Source organism: Phodopus roborovskii, unplaced genomic scaffold (assembly GCF_943737965.1).
Source record: "Phodopus roborovskii unplaced genomic scaffold, PHOROB, whole genome shotgun sequence".
NCBI classification, from domain to species: Eukaryota; Metazoa; Chordata; class Mammalia; order Rodentia; family Cricetidae; genus Phodopus; species Phodopus roborovskii.
Window position 1 is genome coordinate 34,524,596 of NW_026126540.1, and position 19,951 is coordinate 34,544,546.

At 39.9% G+C, this 19,951-nt stretch overlaps 1 protein-coding gene across 1 annotated transcript in view; it reads left to right on the forward strand.

Annotated features, from left to right (window-relative positions):
* The first annotated feature begins 239 nt into the window (after positions 1-239).
* Ptpn22 (protein tyrosine phosphatase non-receptor type 22) overlaps positions 240-19,951 on the forward strand; it is a 48,488-nt gene continuing 28,776 nt past the window's right edge. Inside the window, exons 1-9 of the mRNA XM_051199149.1 lie at positions 240-430; positions 15,080-15,188; positions 15,444-15,520; positions 15,639-15,734; positions 16,130-16,168; positions 17,119-17,190; positions 17,291-17,350; positions 17,917-18,059; positions 18,594-18,660. Coding sequence (XP_051055106.1) covers positions 344-430; positions 15,080-15,188; positions 15,444-15,520; positions 15,639-15,734; positions 16,130-16,168; positions 17,119-17,190; positions 17,291-17,350; positions 17,917-18,059; positions 18,594-18,660 — 750 coding nt within the window. The 5' untranslated portion in view covers positions 240-343. The remainder of the gene's footprint in view (positions 431-15,079; positions 15,189-15,443; positions 15,521-15,638; positions 15,735-16,129; positions 16,169-17,118; positions 17,191-17,290; positions 17,351-17,916; positions 18,060-18,593; positions 18,661-19,951) is intronic.

Below are 19,951 nucleotides of genomic sequence, written 5' to 3' on the forward strand. Positions count from 1 at the left end.
CAAGAGAGGAGATTGCTGTTGGATGGTGGCAGAGTTTCCCAGCTAAACAGACCACAGCTTAATGTTCTGGTTAACCTCTTGCTTGCTATATTTGAACTGTAGCCAAGTTTCTTTGTTGAGAAAGGAAGGCGCTAGGGCCCTGGAGGGAGATGATGGCTTTGTTGTGTGACCACAGAAGCTGGTTTCGTACTAATTTCCTCTAGGGCTTGTGATGCAGTCAGTAAACCACAGCCTCCAGCATGCTGTGCTCAGGCAGCAGCAGTGGCTTCGTGGTGGTGTCTTGGCCATGACACACATTTGACATGCCCTCCCTTAATTCACTCACAGACTCTTGCTTTGCGGCATGGACCAAAGAGAGATTTTGCAGCGGTTACTGAATGAGGCCCAGAAAAAGAAAATTAACAATGAGGAGTTTGCCAATGAATTTCTGGTGAGTTCCGTGATGTTTTAAAGAGGAGGAGAGTTTGGTGTAGGAGGGGGTGCTTGGAGAGACAACCTAAAAACATAACTTCTGTGAGTTGTGTTGTATCTGTGTGTTCAGCATTTTTTTTTTATAGGTATGCTGGTTTTATTGTTGTGTTTGCAAGGTCTTTTGAGTTTATCAGCCTTATAGAAGGTATATACAGATATATGACTATTAATACTTTTTGAGCATCTGGAGAAAGCATTTGAGTTCTTCAAGTTATTCATTTTAATTGATAGTAAAAAGAAAGAGACTAAGAGGAACTTCTCATGTAGAGTGGGATTTTTAGACTCCTCATAGGGTATCATTTGGATGACAGGTTTTTTAATAACACCAAAACTGTCATTTGTCACTTTATTCTACTTTCCTTTTGCTAATGACAAATTTTTAGAACAAGCGTTTTCCTTCTTTTGTACTAACTGGGTTTCTTTAATTTCTGTTGTTTGGATAAGTGGACTGGGTAGAGTGGGAAGTAGAGACAAGTCAGGGCTGAAGTGCAAGGTAGCCCCAGAGAAGGTGGACTTGATTATCCAGGAGACAATGGGTCTCCCTGGAGGGGAGCTGTCGTTGCCTGTGTACTAAAAGCTGGGCAGGTTATATCACTCTATGTCAGGAAAGTGTGGGATCTAACAGACATGTCAGGGTTTTGATTTTGTTGTTTTGCTTGTTTGTTGTTTGTATCACTGTGTAGCTCATCTGTCCTGGAACTTGCTAATTAGAGAGGTTTGGCCTTGAACTCACAGAGATCCTTCTGCCTCTGCTTCCTGGTTGCTAGAATCAAAGGTATGCACCATCACACCAACCTATTGTGTTTTGAAATGCTTATAGTTTCAGAACTATAAGAATGTTAAGTCTTGCCAGGTGGTGGTGGCACATGTTTTTTAATCCCAGCACTCGGGAGGCAGAGGCAGGTGAATCTTTGTGAGTTCTAGACCAGCCTGGTCTATAAGAGCTAGTTCCAGGACAGGCTCCAAAGCCACGGAGAAACCCTGTCTCAAAAAATCAAAAGAAAAAAAAGAAAGGAAGAAAGAAAGAAGAAAGGAAGGACGGAAGGAAGAAAGAGGAAATCATTCATTAATATTTATTGAGCACTTACTGTATACTAACTTTGTTTCTTCACTCTAAGATATAATAGTGAACAAAATGTCTTTGCCTTCCAGAGCTAGCATTCTAGGACCAGATATTAGATGAGAAAACATTCTGTGAAGTTTTCACTGAATTGATATCACTGTAGGCTAGTGTATAGCAGCTCAACTTTGATGCTAAGATATTATGCCAGCTCAACTTTCATATGGTCATGGTGTCATAAAATGTATTTTTTCTGCCACAAGTCCTCAGAGTAGATTGGCTACAACCCTGTTGCCCATGTGTCTGCTTAGATATGTGGTTGCATTTTGACTATTGTTCTTGAGTCAATTTGTCAAGATAGAGAGGGGAAAAGTGATCTGAGCTGCAGCGGCAGCTTCTGTCTTATTTTGATTGTATTTTTCAAAAGAGCAGACTGTATCTCTATATTTTAGTCCCTTGTAGAGGTCATTATAATCTCTCACCAAATTGTGGTAGCCACCTACTGACCAGGTTCTCTGCTTCTAGCCGTGTCCCACCTTCAGCTAATTTTCTTAGACAAGTTCTCACTATGTAGCCCTTGCTGGCCTGGAAACCATTCTATAGAACAGACTAGCCTCGAACTCAAAGATCCACTTACTTTTGCGTCCGAGGACTGAGATTAAAGGCGTGCACTACCAAGCTTAGCCCCCAAGTAGTATTTTGATGATACAAATATGGTTATGTTTTTCTCAGCTTAAAGACTTTTTACAGCTTGTTTTTTTTTCGCTGCTTGTAATTTTTTTTAACTCTAATAATATATTTAGAAAACTACATAAAATGTGTGAACATGATGATAAAGGAACCATTCATTACCAGTGCAGTCACCATGATCAAGAACTATAGTATGGTCAAACTCCAAAAGATCCCCAGCTCTCCCTGCCCACCCACCCCACCCCACCCAAGAGTAAATCACTGTCCTGGCTTTATATTAATCATTCCTTTGTTCTTCTTGCTCCTGATTCTTAAGAACCTTGTTTTGGGGTGGTGATTAAGTGGAACCTCACTGTTCACTGACTCATGTCCTCCAGTGGAAAAACAAGAGTCTCATCCTTAGCCCCACCTGCAGGTTCAACTGAGACACCAGAAAAATAGCTTTGGGAGGGGAGGTGTTGGGAAGTGGACCAGGGAAACACTGCCATCAAAGGGAGGTTTCCCATCTGACTGCTGCCCAGAGTCTACTTTAAGCTCTTGATGCTTTTTCAGGACTTGGTGTTTCTGTTACTTCAGAGCTAATTCTGTCACACAAAGCCGCTGCTAGCTGCCTTGGTTGTAACAATCGAACGACAAATGTGCTATGTGTAGATAGCCTGTGCAACAACTCCCCTCCAAAAAACTAAAACCAAAACACAAAACTTAGCTCAGATTCCAGTTCTGACTTCTGTTTTGTTGTTGTTCTTATTGTTGTTGTTTTACTTTGTGGCCCTGGCTGGCCTGAAACTCACTATGTAGAGCAGGCTTGACCTCAAACTCACAGGACCTGCCTCCATAGGTGATGGAATCAAAGGTGTGTGCCACCAAGCACACCCTCCTCTTTAATGATTTATATTTTATGTGTATGAGTGTTGTGTGTCTCCCCCCCCCTGTGTGTGTGTGTGTGTGTGTAATTTTGTGCCTGCCCGGTGCCTTTGGAGGAGGGAAGAGAGAGTTGGACTCCTTGGAACTGGATTACTGGGTGTTGTGAAAGACTATGTGGGTGCTGAGAATTGAACCTTGGTCCTCAACAAAAACAGCAAGCCCTCTTCACTGCTGTGCCATCTTCCAGACACTTCAATAACTCTCTCTCTCTCTCTCTCTCTCTCTCTCTCTCTCTGTGTGTGTGTGTGTGTGTGTGAGTGTGTGTGTATTCACACACATGTGTATACCATAGCCAGATTATAAGAGTCAGAGAACAACTCAGAAGAGTGAGTTCTCTCTTCCACCATGTGGGTCCTGGGGACTGACTCAGTCATCAGGCTTGGTGACAGATATCCTTACTTATTGAGATATCTTTCTGACCCTTGGTTCTAGGTTTTGCTTTGGTCAGGTAACCTTGTAAAGAAGAGTACAATGTTCATAACTGATGCAGCAGACCTGCTATGACAGCAGATGCCAGTGCCATACTGCTTATGTCTTTTCCTAGTGCCAGTACTAAATGCAGCATCCTTCCGATGCATGCCATGAGTTTTCTCTTGCTTTCGACATCCCTGTGGTCCTCTTAAGCTGGCTAGCATTTAATGATTTCTTAGATCTCAATATGGTGGTTATGTCCTAGACCAGCTGTTTTTTTGTTGTTGTTTATTTGTTTGTTTTTGTTTTTGTATACTCTCCTTTCTCTTCTTCCTCTTTCTTTAATGATGGCAGAGATTGAACCCAGAGTCTGGCACATTTCGGGCAAGTGCTCTACCACAGAGCTGTGTCCTCAACCATGAGGAACCTTCCTCTTTTTAAAAATATTATTTTGTTTTAAATGTATTTTTATGGATAGTTTGCCTACATGTATATTTGTGTACCAGGTGCATGCCTGGTGCCCATGGAGGCCAGAATAGAGTGCTGTACTCTATTATACTCTAATAGAATGTAACTCCTGGGACTGGAGTTACAGGCAGTTGTGAGCTGCCATGTGGGTGCTGGGAATCAAACATGGGTCCTCTGGAAGAACAGCCATGCTCTTAACTGCTAAGCCATCCCTCCAACCCTAAGAAGCCTTCTTGATCTACCTGAATATCAAATCATCTGTGATAAGTTCTTGTTAATATGATCTATACTTTTTATAGCACTTACCATAATTCCAGTTTTTAACTTCGTATGATTACCACTTCCTTATCGAATTGAAACTTCACAAAACAATGTTCATATTTCATCCTGGTCATATTGGTCCCCTCCATAATTTGTACAACGTTCAACATATAGTAAATGCTAAGGCACAGACAGTAAAGCATTTTACAAAAAAGATATAGTTTGGAGCTGGCAAGATGATTTGGTAGGTAAAGGCACTTGCTGACCAGCCCTGAACACCTAAGTTGGATCCTTGGAATCCACATGGCAGAAAGAGAGAATTGACTCCTGCAAGCAAGCTGACCTCTGACCTCCATGCATATGCTATGGCACACATACCCTGCCCCTTACTGAATAAACAGAGAAATAAATGTAATTTAGAAAAATGTATGGATACACAGTTCAGCAGTCAGCTTAGCAACAGAGTGTCTGCCTAGCACCCTCTATGCCCTGAATTCAACTTCCCAGCACCACACACTCACAAAACACCCACAGATCTCACAACTGTAGAACAAAAATTTCAAACCATGCACGTACTATCAATATCTCAACCTTGCCCTTGTTACTCTCGACTCCTGACTGCAAGTGATCCACTGGCTTTAATGCTTTAAACTTTCGAAAATTGCAAAGGGTAACATCTATACAATAAATGATTTACACATAGGCATCAGCTTCATAATTAGTAGTAAGGCAGGCATATGTATTCCTCAGATGAAGAAATAGTATTGCTGGGACAAGAGATTTGGCTCAGGTGGTTCAGTGACTGCTTAGCATGCGGGAAATCCTGTGTTTGATCCCTAGGATGGAAAAAAAAAAAAAAAAAAAAAAAAGACTTGGTGGTGTAAACCTCTATTCCCAGCACTCAAGAGGTATAAGATCAGTTCACTCAGCCCAGTCTATGAGAGACCCTGTCTGGATGGACACACACACACACACACACACACACACACACACACACACACTGCAAAGCAAGCCCCTGAGTGTTTTCCAGATAATCACACCCTGATCCCCCAAAAGATAGGAGCCAACACAATCTGAATATATTTTGGATTTTCTGCATTGCCTTGCCTTATTTATTCCACTAAACAATGGTTTTTAAATGTTTTTTTAAAACCATATGTAGATGAAATCTGGCAAGTATCATGTGTGTTATCTGAAAAGCTTATCAGTTTTGTTGTGTGTAGCTGGATCTCAGTTTTTTTCTAGTCATTGTTGTGAATTCTGTCACAGTTCCATAGATGCAATTCTTGTGTCCACAGGGAGAGTATTGAAAGATGTCAAGTAGTCACTGGCTTATTAGTTTGTGTTCCTGTTTCCATGATAAAAAATGACCAAAACCAGCTTAAACTTCCATGTCACAATCCATCATTCAGGGTAGGCAGGTCAGGAACTCAAGGCAGGAACTGAAACAGAGACCAAGGAGGACACTGCCCATGCTGCACTGTACCCTCTCTCGTCAATTATTAACTTAAAAAACGCCCTTTAGACTTGCCTACAGACCAAGCTGATGGAGGGGTTTTCTCATTCAAGGTTTCCTCTTCCCAGATGACTTCAGCTTGTACTAACCAACACAGCTGGTACTCCCCATTTTGAATCACCACAGAGCAGTTTGTAGCTTTGCTGGTCTTAAAATACAGTTGTATTACTTCTACCCTAGCTTGCCCTTCCTTCCTTCCTTCCTTCCTTCCTTCCTTCCTTCCTTCCTTCCTTCCTCCCTCCCTCCCTCCCCCATCCCCCCTCCCTCCTTCCTTTCATTCCTCCCTCCTTCCCTTAGCCCATCCCCCTCCCTCCCTCCATCCCTCCCTCCCTCCGTCCCTCCCTTCCTTTTAAGACATGAATCACTAAATTGCCCAGGCAGACCTTGCAATCCTCCTGCCTAGTCACTCCATGTATTCCAAGCTTTTTAAAAGTGTATTAATTTTTGAAGAGTCCACATTTAAAGCTTATTTTTTCAAGTTAAAAAACAATACTTAAAACTGTTAAATATCATTTAAACAAGAGAATGTGAACTTCGTTTCTCGGGGATGAGGACTTTTATAGAAAGGATGAATATTACATTATTATATATGAGGGGTTTATTAATCTCTGGTAGGAGAAAACCAGTTCTAACACCTGGATTCAAGTGCTAATGTTGTTAGAAGTGTGGCTGGCATTGCTATAGCTTTTGTAGATTTTATCTGTCATAGATAGACCAGGAAACATCTTGGTTCTATGTGTACTTATGGTACTGATATTAGACAAGTGGCTATGAGCACAGAACCACCTGCATAGCAAGTGCTCAAACACTTGTTGATTGAAACAACTCGTGAGAATGAGCCTGTCATTTGAGTATACCAATAATCATTTATTGAAGTAAATGTATTTATTAGGTACAAGTTTTCTTCTTACCACTATCACTAGAATAAACACATCTACCTCTGAAGCTGGTTTCTCCTACCTCAACCCAGCTATTTGCTTAGGACCATCTAGTCCCATGTCTTCAGTTGTTCCCAGGAGAGCTCTGACACATCTCATATTTTCATACCTAACTTAAATTTCTTAGTTTACTTGCTCCAGTTTTACTGTTGCCTACCCAGCTACTCTCTGTTCCAGTTCAATGGAACATACTTGCCTGTCTTGTTCTCAATGACAAGTGTGTTCCCTGTGCGTCTACTCAGGGCAAGCCTCTTCATCTATCCCTATTGTTATAGTCCTGCCCACTAGCTGTAGAGGTCTAGGCTCCTGACTCCATTCCTTGGCACTCACACTTTCTCCATTTTGCCGGAAGCTTGGTACCATCTGCATTCACGAGGCAGCAAGATGCAACCTTGCAAAGTTCTATCGACAAACCCAGGCTCCATTTTCCCCCTAGTAGAAAAGGGCCAAGTTTTATTATTTATTTATTTTTCTCACTCCAAAATACAATGTCTGCTATGCCTTCTATAGGCTAGCTTCTTAAATTTGGGGCCATATAACTGAACTGAGTCATGAAAAATTTGGCATTTCTGAATGCCAACCAGCCAAAATCTGATTCCAGTTCAAGGACATACCAGTGTTGCACAGTGCTGCTTTCCCTGCAACGTCGGCTTTAAACACTTACATGCTCAGTTTGCACTTAGCCTGCCAGTGAGCCATGCAACACCAACAAACACTGCACGGAACTCCTCTGCTCTAATTTGACTATTACCAGATTAATTGAATTTCATCTGTATGTACATTCCGTTTGTGTATACAGTTGTACACACATAGTTTTCTGTTCTTAGACACATGATGGTTTAATTATGGAAAACAAGAACTTAGTATTTTCCTACCATCATTCCTCTGCATACATGTCAGATTAGTATATCTTTGGAGTGTATCATGTTAGAACATTTGATTTTTTTTTAAATTGAGGTGGCTGATTGAACTTCTTTGAAAATATTCATTAAATGAATTTTAATTTGAGATTAGGATAGAATTTCCAAAATTTTCTGATATAACCCTGAACATACTTCTGCCATTTTTGTACTATCTGTTTATATGAAGTGGCTTTCTTGGATTTACTAATTATAAAATCAAAATATTGCTCAACTTTGAAAACAATCGAAGATACATTATGTCCTTTGGTGTCAAATATTCAGCCAAGATCTAAATCTTTACATACACACTCTCGAACTGTGACTACTTAGAGGTTAGAGGAAAACTTTCTTGACTTGGTTCTCTCCTTTTAGCATGTAGGTCCCAGGAACCAAACTCAGGTTGTCAAGTTGGTAGTAGGTACCTTTACCCACCAAGCCATCTTGCTGACCCCCAACTTTAGTTTTTAATGTAAAAATAAATGAGTACATCCATTCCATTAGTATGAAAGTGCTTGCTTTCATCCTTAATAAATGTTAAGATTCCTTTTGCTGAGCAGCACCATGAAGGTTGGTAAGAACACATGGCTTACAAAAGGCACTGAAGAGCAGCAAAGAAGAAATCGATTCACTTTCTAAGATGATTGGTATGATGTGACAATGCCAACAACGTTCAGCTGTGGAAATGGGAAAAACACAGATCACAAGGAATCAAATCCATGTCTACTGGCCTCAAGAGTCCTATGTTTGAAGTGAGCTTTGCTGATTTTCAGAGTGATAAAAATGCCTTTAGAAAAACCAGGCTAAGGATATTCAGGGATAAAACTATCTAGCTTCTATAGCATGGATCTTACCCGGGAAAGAATGTAACAAATGGCCCAAAATGGCAGACCATGGCTAAGGTTCATGCCAATAGCACGACAACCAATGGTCAGTAGCTTCACTTTTTCTGTGTTGGCTTTATTAAAACTTGTAACAATCAGATAAGCAAGACCAAGCAGTGGTGGCACACAACTTTAATCCCAGCACTCAGGAGGCAGAGGCAGGTGGATTTCTGTGAGTTCAAGGCCAGCCTGGTCTTCAAAGGGAATTCCAGGACAGTCTCCAAACCTACAGAGAAACCATGTCTTGAAAACCAAACTAAAACAAAACAAAAATCAGATAAACAAGACTCCTACACTTTGTGCCATCGGGTCTGTCTGACCCAAAAGGAGGTGATGGAGATCATGACCTGGGAGGTACAAACAAATTACTGGAAAGAAGTGGTTAATAAGGTGATTTCAGACAGCATTAGAAAGACATAAGAAAGCTTGCCCATTTATACTTTTCATGATGTCTTTGCTAGAAAAGTAAAATTGTGGGAGCCTAATTCAAACTGGGAACACTCACGGAGCTTTGTGGAGAAGGTGATAGCTCAGAAAGGTGCTTAGTGAGAAGACAGGTGCTAAAAGTTGAGCAAAGTGACAGATATAAATCACCAGTTCAAGAATTTGTTCCAAATTCAGTTTTTTCTTTACAAAATATATTATATGCTTTATTATTCTCTTTGGACATTGAATAATCCTTTCACAGGGATCACCAAAGACTATCAGAAAACACAGGCATTTACATTATGATTCATAACTGTAGCAAGATTATAGTTATGAAGTAGTAATGAGAACATAATTTTATGGTTGTGGGTCACCAAAACATGAGGAACTGTATTAAAGGGTCACAGCCACAGCGTTAGAAAGGTTGAGAAGCTGGTATATATCAATAAATTTAAAGGACAAACTTGTAATGGATTGTCAGTATTTTATTATATGCCTAATTTTTTAATGTCTGCATATCTAGAATCACATTAAAATCTCTCAAGTGAAAAGGGGTTGTGGGTGGAAAGAGTTCAGCATGTTCTGTACTGCAGCATCGTGTTTCAAGCCATAGACACTGCAGTCTTATGAGGTCTGTTTTTCTTTCTTTGTTCTCTTTGTGGTAGTGACTTAACTAGCATTTAGAAAAATATGCATAAGACTTGGTCCTCACTCATAGACTCTGTGAGCAAGGCCCCCATTTTGTTCTCATTTCTTGAAAAGGAGCTCAGTATACAAAAAAAAAAAAAAAAAAAAAAAAGGGAACTCACTGCTCACTGTTCGTTTATGAGCATACAGAGTCTAGTTTCTCACATTTCCTGCCCTATTTTAGGATCTATAGGTGATGGCTTCCTCATCTTATTCTCTCACAGGCTCTTTCATCAATTTGTCTTGAGGATGCCTCTTCAGGGAACTAATAGCCCCTACCTTATGACTGGCAGACAAATACTTTGACCCTCTGAACTATTCTTTCTCTGAAAACCTCAATCCACCTATGGTAATCCTGCTTTTTATCCTATATTTTTTTGCTTCTCTCTTCAGAGTTCTCTTGTTTCTGTTGTAGTTTATCAGGTTTTGGGGACCTGTTAAGTTCTCTGCCAGGGCCTGGGAGCTTCAGGGTTAGCAGTTAGAGAAGAGTCAAAGGGAGGATTCGAGAGTGGTCTGACCACAGGTAGACGTCACAGGAAAAAATTAAAGTCTTTCACACTTCCTAACCTAACAGTTCTGTAGGTATTTCCTGTGTCACGCTTAAGTGCATGTGTGTGTGTGTGTGTGTGTGTGTGTGTGTGTGTGTGTGTGTCCTCCCCTGCCATCAGTCAGGTGACTCCAGGAGCAGCAAAAGAAAAAGCCGTTCTGAAGGTCACAATGAAGACTAAACAAGCATTGATACACACGTACATAATCTTTATCTGTGACATCTTGCCCAAAGAGTGTCTTTTAAAAAGCAATACCCCAAATAAAATTAGTACAACAAAGAGGGTGTACTGACTCTGGAAACTTCTAGAAAGACTCTTATCCAGCACTCAGAAAACCTATGGCAACATAAAGACCCATCATTCTGAAGGAGTGTAAGGGCAGAGAGATGAGAAGTGAGTGGAATGTCAGTGGGAGTACTTTTGCAAGTTTTAAAATTACATTTATTAGGAGGAGGGACTGGTGTATGGAGATGAGAACACAACTTGCAGGAATCACTTTCTCCTTCTGACACGCAGATCCCAGGCATTAAGCTCGAGCCTCAGGCTTGTCCATAGGCGCCTGTATCTGCTAATCAATCTCACCAGTCCACTGAAAGTATTAGATGGTGGTGGAGGTGTTTGTGCCATGTTCTTAATTAAATTCCCGAGCTAGTCCATTAGCATATCTATCTTAGTGTGAAAGTATGCTGTTTAGCATCTCCTGCCAAGTCCAGCTCTGAAATCCATAGGATTCAAGAACTGCCTGTGTTCCTGGTCTGGATCCAGGAGGTTTCCTGTATCTTATCAAACCTAGAAATAAAAGAATGGTCACTGGAGCAATACATACTGGTGCTTGTGGAGCCCAAAGAAGCAAGCACAGACTGGCTGCTCTGTTTCAATCCTAGGCTAGGAATATTCTGATACACTGAGTTGTTATAATAATTTACTATGTTACTCTATTTGGAAAAGTATCACTTTAATTAAACCTATATATTTGATAGTGGTGCTCTGTGCTCTGAAGTTTTAGTTCTCCACTTTCTTCCTTCTCCCTGAAGACTGACTTAGCCACCAAATTCCCCTGAGCTGAATTAAAAAAAAATAATTAAAACAGAATCACTGTGCAGCCCTGGCTGATCTTGAACTCAGTATATAGACCAAGCTGGGCTCAAACTCACAGAGACCCACCTGTTCTGCCTCCTTAGTGCTTCAATTAAAGGTGTAGATCACTACATCTGACCCTCTTACCCACTTTTGAAGCCTCATGGTAATTTGGATAATGTATTGGATCAACATTTTATATTACCACACTGCTTTTCTCTCTCTTCTCTGTCCCAGGTTTTGTTGCTTTAGGCAATGTCTCTCTATGTAGCTCTGGCTGGCCTCGAACTGAATGCAGGGATATGTCTGTTATATTTTTGAGTTTCCCTTTCCTCCTTCATTTAAAAACTACTTAATAAGTCTTCTCAAGTAAACTCCTGCACAAAATGGTTCATCTTCATTACTGATCTGTAAGTACTGTGTAAAATATAAGTGATTAAATAATAGTAATAACAGCCCTCTTGATGTTTTGGTGGTTGTTGCTCTTGCTTGAGATACGTTTCTTACTCTTTATTTGTTCATTCTGTGGGTCAAAATGGACCATAGCCATGGCTGTGGAATGTAAAAGCTGTGCCAAGGACTCCTAATATTTATGAACAACTAAAGGAACGCCTTTGTTTCAAAAAAGTTGTATTACACATGATAACACCAGTTTGTGAGATCTTGAAAAATCTAGAAGTCATCTTTAAGGACTTAATTGGAAAGCTCTGGGAAATATGGTGAACTTGAGTTCTAACATGGGGGACACTTAGCTAAGGAGTTTGGAACTTATTTTCCAAGGGGTAAAAGGATTTATTGAAGTCACTTTAAGCAGCACTGGAAAGATTAACAGAGCATAAATTCAATTGATTGACATAAGTATACTCAATAAATTTGAATGAAGTAAAAACAAAACTGTGAAGATAAGAAGAAATTACAGGAGTTGAAGCTTGAAGGGAAAGAGTCTGAACTAAGGTGTGTCTAATATGTTTTTATATCACTGCAGTGATACATTTGTTTTGACTCAGAGCTGCAGTCCACAGTTGTTTGGCCGGGTTGCTGTAGGCCTGTGGTGAGATGCAGCATCATAACAGTGGGGGTGTAATGGAGCAAAGCTGCTTACCTCATGGATCCCCAGAGACAAAGAGACAGAAAGAGGACAGGAGCAAGGCAGGTCTTTCTAGAGCATGCCCCCATGGCTTATTTCCTTAAGTTAAGTCCTCCCTTCCAGTAATACAATCACATTCTGAATTCATCAAGGGCTTAATCTATTGGTTACATCAGGTCTTCCAGAATCTGATCACTTCCTCAAAATCCATCAGCGGGCAAGCAAGACTTTAACATGTGAGCCTCTTAGAGGAGGGACATCATAGCCAAATCAGCAGGAATGAAACCTTGCATGGGAAGAACCTGCTGACTGTATCTGGGGTGGGGACTGAGGTAAGGAGGAACCTAAAGTCCTTTTTAGTTTCTCAGATCGGGACTGCTTGGAATAAAGATAATTCCATCTGCATTTACAAGTAGGACAGTGATGCTTTTAGTTTCAAATGTACTGAGTCAGAGGATGCAATAAGATATTGAAATGAAGATGTCTAGGACATGGGCGGTAATTTGAAACTGAAATCCTAGTACTGAAATTTGAGACATATCCAATTGATGCTGAAAATATAATAAAATTTTGGTAAATTAAATAAGATCAAATTCTTATATGATCTCTTTAAGACTATATGGCTCTGAAGGGGGCATATCAAGAGAACAGCAAAAAGTCAAAGATTTAGTTTGTGTATTAGGTTTTTCTTTGTTAGAAAGCAGAGAAAAGAGAACCGGAAAGAAATAAGGGCAAGTGGGAATGATGTGTCTTAGTTAGGTTTACTATTGCTATGTTGAAACACCACAACCAAAAATAAGTTGGGGAGGAAAGGGTATATTGGGCTGATACTTCCACATCATAGCCCATCAGTGAAGGAAGCCAGGACAGGAACTCAAACAAGGCAGGAACCTGGAGTCAGGAGCTGAGGCAGAGGCCATGGAGGAGCTTACTGGCTTGCTCCTAATGGCTTGCTCAGCCTTCCTTCTTATAAAAACCAAGACCACCAGCCCAAGGATGGCACCAATCACTAATTAAGAAAATGCCCTACAGTCAGATCTTGAGGAGTTTTTTTCTTTAACTGAGGTTCCCTCTTTACAGATGACTCCAGCTTGTGTCAAATTGACATAAAATTAGCCAGCACAATGAACCAAAGAAAGAGTAGAAACAAGAAAATGTAAATGAATGAGGGTCAAGGAAAGAATACATTTCCAAACAGAAGCTACAGAATAAAGACCTAGTGAATGCCTAGGGATCTAGCTGCTAGGAGGTGACTAATAACCCTCATGTGACCAATTCTCTGTCAAGTAGTGTGGAAGTAATGAAGATCATTTAAGGTCACTAAGCATTTTCATTCATTATCGGAGATACTTCTTCCTGTTTTCTTTTGCAAATTGATTAGGTCTCACAAAATTCAGACCTAGTTCACATATTTTTAATTATAAAGGAGATGAAATTTGGGACCACATTTATTCTAGACAAGGATCTGATGAGAAATTATCTTACCATTTCTGTCCTCACATATGGTTTTATAATGTAACACTAAAAAATAGAACTAAGTTTAGGGAATTATCATAAGGACTCTTGTCCAACCACATTGGGATGGCTCCTGCCTATCTCAGATCATATTCTACAGAAAAAAAAATACCGTTCTGTTTAAATTATTACTTGCTGGAAGAAGAGTAGGCTTAAAGTTTGAGTCACATAAAAATGCTTTGAAACTGAAATCTCTGAAATTTTGACAGCTATAAACAGAGTGTATTTAACTTAAATTCCATTTCTACTTAGAAAAGGTGATCTGAAGTTTAAAAAAGATGAATGGAATTAATGATTTTCCTGTTGACATCAAATAGACCCTATAAAGAAAGTAAATCATGCTCTTGGTATCTGTTCCTTGGGTGGAGCACACACAGCTCACTTTCAGAAGTTATTTGGTTTCTTGAATACTTAGCAGTTTCAGATTTAAGTCTTAACTGTGTATGTGACTCAGCTGCAGTGTGATCTTTTCACTTCTCCAAACTCATTGAACTATATCATCCTATTTCCTGTCCTGAAAGAAGTTAGCCCCTGAGGATGCTAAGAGTTGAGGTAGAATGTCTGAAAAGTGGAAGAGGACAGCTCTCTAGAGTTAGCATCTATCTCCCTTCTGACTTGTGTGTGTGTGTGTGTGTGCATGTGTGTGCATGCATGTTGTGTGCATGTGTGTGTGTTCATGTGTGTGTGTGTATGTGCATGCATTTGTGTACACACATGGACATATTCCTGTATGTGGTGCATGTGTGTGTTTGGTCATTCGTACAGATGTATGGAGGCCAGAGAGCAACTTCAGTTGTCTTTCCTTAGGAATCATCTACCTTGTTTAGGCTAACCTGGTTGGCCAGTGAGTCGCAGGAATCCACCTGCTTCTAACTCTCCAGCACTGGCATTGCAAATTTGAGCCACTATACCTAGAGTATTTATTTATTTATATCGTTGAGACAAGGTCTTTCTATGTTTCCCTGGCTGGCATGGGACTCACTATGTAGACCAGTCCAGCCTCAAACTCACAAAGATCTGTCTGCCTATGCCTCCCAAATACTAGGATTAAAGGCATGTACCACCAATTCCAGCCCATACTTGGCTTTATGTAGGTTTTGGGAATCAAACCCAGGTTCTCCTGCTTGCAAGAGGGTACTTACTTTACCAAATGACCTATTTTCCAAGGCCCCTTACCTCTTTCTTTGGAAAAAATTATTCTTGGAATTGTATTGCAGAAGCTGAAAAGACAATCGACAAAATACAAGGCAGACAAAACATACCCTACAACTGTGGCTCAGAGGCCCAAGAATATCAAGAAAAACAGATACAAGGATATTTTGCCCTGTAAGTTCCATTTCTTCCTGTAAACTTATACTTCCAATTTTAGCCACCTCTCCACTTTTTAACCAAGTGCTTGTTCTTAATCTTGGAATACGGCACTGACAAATTAATTGTAGTATTTATGACTACAAAAGAACATTCGCCCATTCAATTACTTTTCACTTATCAAAGACTTTTAACAAACACCATTCTTGAGACATGACTTGACCCTCTGTGTAGGACTTCTCAGCTACCCTGCATCTTTCTCTTGTGTTCTAGATGATCATAGCCTGGTGAAGCTGTCTCTGATAACTTCTGATGAAGATTCCAGCTATATCAATGCCAACTTTATTAAGGTTTTTGGCGAGGAAATAAAATATCCCATGTTTTTTGACTACTTAAAACAGGATGGGGAGAAGACTAAGGAGAAGATGCTTCCTATAGTTACCTCATGTGTTTTCTGTTCCCCTTTAGGGTGTCTATGGACCTAGGGCTTATATTGCTACCCAGGGTCCTTTATCTACAACTGTCCTGGACTTCTGGAGGATGATTTGGGAATACCGTGTCTTGGTGAGTGCAGGTTGCTTCTGTTGTTTTAGTAGAGGGGGCAGGATGTGACTGAGGTTTCCCAGCTGTTAAAAATATTGCTTTTCTTATGGCTTGATGAAATTTCAGAGGACAGGTATATTTTATCAATATTACAACGTATTCTTGTTCAAGGAAATGAAAGTTGGTACCTTGGCAGGCTCTTTTGGTAACAAGAACTTACTGAGCAGACTAAAGAACAGGGAAGTGTTGACAGCAGGAAAAATAAGAAAACATCTCTTAAGTCACCAGGGTTTCTTTTGGGGTTAAAAAACAAAGCTAACAGAAAAACAATGCTTAACACTTTCCGACTCTGGGACTCAGGCAGGACAGTCTTCTCTAACTCTGTAGATGTTGAAGTTTCTGTTTCATGCCTTTAGGTCATTGTCATGGCATGTATGGAGTTTGAAATGGGGAAGGTGAGTTGCTCTTCAGCACTGGTTGATTTGAAGGTGAAGTAGAGGCGGTGGCGATGGTGGTAGAACTTTCTTTAAGTGTGCCTGGGAAAGACCACACCATTTTCCTAGTTTTCAGTTTGGGGATACCACATGATCCATAGGGGGTTCACTTTCAAGAACCCCTTTTATCCATTTCCCCAGTAGCTCCTGTGCTATAAAATTAAAGAAAGGAAGTAAAGGAGGAAAGAATACAATTTCCTTCCTGATAATCAGATGTTTTAACTGCCCATTAGAGACTCATCCTGTGCAGCCCAGAACAGCATCCACCACGGGACATATGTAGCCATGACGCACTTGCCAGGGATTGCATGGTGGAAGAGCTCAATGGTTTTATTTTAATTGGTTTAAAACTAAATATAAATCTTCATTTCAGCCATTAAAAACTTGATTTGGGGGTATGTAAAACTTTTTCAAATATAAATTTGATTTATTATAGATGAAAATATTTCCAGTGAAAAATTTAGCATTCTACTTGAGTGACATAAAATGTACATAGGATTTTTAATATTTGTTAAAATAATAAGGCAAGTGCATATGTACTATTGTAGTGCTAGGAAATTTAACCCTAAATGTGTGCCTGGCCTTGCTGCCCTAATCTCCTGTAGCCATTCTGAGCTGGAAATCTGGCACTTAACTAGTGCAACTGGTTTAGTCAACAATTTCAGGTTTTTGAGATGCTGAAAATATGTGAACAATCACCATTTCTACTTTTTCAGACTCCTAGGAAGTTTTAATTCAGACATCCTTTAATGTCTGTTTTTTATTCTTTAGAGATTCCCCCAAGGGGGTTAGCTCTGCCTAACCTAAGATGAGGGACAAAGAACTGCTTCTGGAGGAGGGAGTGGGTTTCATCTTGCAGAAGAAATTAGATTATATGGAGGGAAACCATTACCTTCTGTTTTATACAACAGAAAAAGTGTGAGCGCTACTGGGCTGAGCCAGGAGAGACACAGCTGCAATTCGGCCCCTTTTCTATATTCTGTGTAAGTATGATGTGTTTCTGTTATGCTTAAGCAAAGCCTCCAGGATCTACTTTTTATTAGCATGACTTTGAAACTGCTAATAATTTAATCTTCTCCTTAGGAAGCAGAGAAAAAGAAATCTGATTATATAGTCAGGACTCTGAAAGTCAAGCTCAATAATGTAAGTATAGAACATGAATGTTAAAGTTGAGAGCCTGATGAGATGAGACAGGCAAACATGTATGTGTGTGACTCAGGCTGGGCATACAGTTATGGGGAGAGTTAGGGCCTTTGATGTATTGAGTAGGTCTTCACATTCCTAAGAGATTCAGCTCCCAAATGGTTTCACATCACAGCACACATAACAATGATTTTGGTGAACAATGGTTAGATATTAGGGACCAGCATGACAGCTGATGATGCCTTAGACTCTACCTTGACTTGCAAAGGGATTCAATATAACAACTTGTCTGTGACCTGTTTGAGATATGTAATTTGAAAAAGATTTGGCTTGGACGCTTCAAATCTACCTCCTATTGTGGCGTTGTTAAGGATAAGACAATGGAAAGCATCTTCATATTACTTTTAACTATTTTCATAAGGCTTGAGAGCTATATACAAGAAAGAAGAACAAATTGCAAGAAAAAAAGGATTTAGATGGAACTCAATCAGATTAACCTTTTGGTAGAATGAGATGTAATCCTAACCTTAAATTCTCCTTTTATTCCGGCTAATTTTTTAAAATAGAAAACTAGAATTATTTACCAGTTTCATTATAAGAATTGGCCAGACCATGATGTGCCTTCATCTATAGACCCCATCCTTGAGCTCGTCTGGGATATACGTTGTTATCAAGAAGATGACTGTGTTCCCATCTGCGTTCATTGCAGGTAAGATGCCGTAAATGAACTTTCTACTTTGAACAAACAAAATGAGGCTTTGGCTAGGGTACAATTCAAAGAAAAAGTCAATAGCTGAAACAGTCTAGTATAAATTCAACTAATGCATTAAAATAATCTCTTTTAATATTCATTGTGTGTGTATGCACATATTGCCACAGCCTACACATGAAGATCCAAACACAACTTTGAGGAGTTGGTTGTCTCCTTCCACTGTGTGGGTTATTGGGACCAAGCTCAAGCCATTAGGTGAAGGCAGCAAGAACCTTTACTCACTGAGACATTTTGCTATACCTAAATTTTTTTTTAAGTTTTTTATGAACAATGGTTCTGGGGACTCCTGTGAGAAGTTGCCAACACCTGTCTGAGGTCCCCTGTGGCATGACAAACATGCTCTGGGAATCTACTAAGGAATCTTAGTAGATTAAATCTACTTAGATTTACTACTTAGTAGTAAAATCTACTAAGGAATTTTCCAACTATTGTCAGTTATCTCTCTCAACAAGTACACATGTTCTGTTGCAGTGCTGGCTGTGGGAGGACAGGAGTCATTTGTGCTATTGATTATACACGCATGTTGCTGAAAGATGGGGTGAGTTTCCAAGCAAGCACTTCCTATTTTCTTACTGCATGCATCTTCCACTTTTCAGAACATCATCACAACTCATCTTTTCTTACAGAGTGGATCATTTGTAAATCTATTCTGTTATATGATTAAGTGACTTCCTCAGTTGGTGATTCTTAAAGTGTGGTCCCAGGCAAAGAGGGTGTAGCTCAATGATGATATACTTGTTTTATGAGAGGAGGCCCTGAGTTTGATCCCCAACATGCAAAGTACAGTTCCCTAGGATCAACATTACCTGAGAATTTGTTAGAAATACAAATTACAGGCTCCTGCCCCACTGGTGAATCTAGAAAATTTGGAGGGTGTGAACCAACAAGCTCTCTGGGTGATTCTGAGAAATGCTAGTTTGAGAACTGCTGCCCTGAATTACTTATTTCCTCTTTCTTTATCTAAACTGCTTTAGCAGATGGATTCAACTTACCACAATCAAGCTTTGTGCTGTTGTCTAGAAACCAGTGTGTGTGTTTGCATGAAAGTGTACAGGGATGTGTGTGTGTGTGCACGTGCATATGGAGGATAAAGATTCATATTCCTGTCTCTCTTAATTTTTTTCTGTTATTTTTTGAGACAGTGTCTCTATTGAATTTTGATTTGAATAGGCTGGCTGGCAAATGGGTTCCAGGGACCCATTTGTCACCCTGAGTATTGGGATTTCAGACATGCCTGGCTTTCTTGTAGGTGCTGGAGATTTGAATTCAGGTCATTCTTTCATGGAATGCCCTTTACCAACTGAGCTATCTCTCCAGCTCTAGAAAAAAAATTTCAAGACAGGGTTTTACTATGTCTCCCTGGCTGTCCTGTAACTCTCTCTGTAGACCAGGTGTAGACCTCAAAGATCTGACCTACTTCTGCCCCCTAGTTCTGGGATTAAAGAAATATGTCATCATACCTGGCCAACCTAAAAAAAATAAACATTTTATTTGAATGGGTATTATACCTGCCTGTATATCTGTGAGTCTAGTGTCCACAGAGACCAGAAGAGAGCATCATATCCTGGGAACTACAGTTAGAGACAGTTGTGAGCTGCCAAGTAGGAGCCTGGGTTCTCTGGAAGAGCCAGTGGTTTTAACTGCTGAGTTATCTCTCTTGCCCTAGAAATCAGTTTTTATGTCTGTTAGGAAATAAGAAGTTTAAAATACAGGCTTTAGATTTTCTAACTGCTTTTATTTCACAAAACCTCAGATGACTTATCTATCGAGCCTTATCTTTGTGATAGTAGACATTTTATTACCCATGTGAGATTGTTCTAGGTTTCATT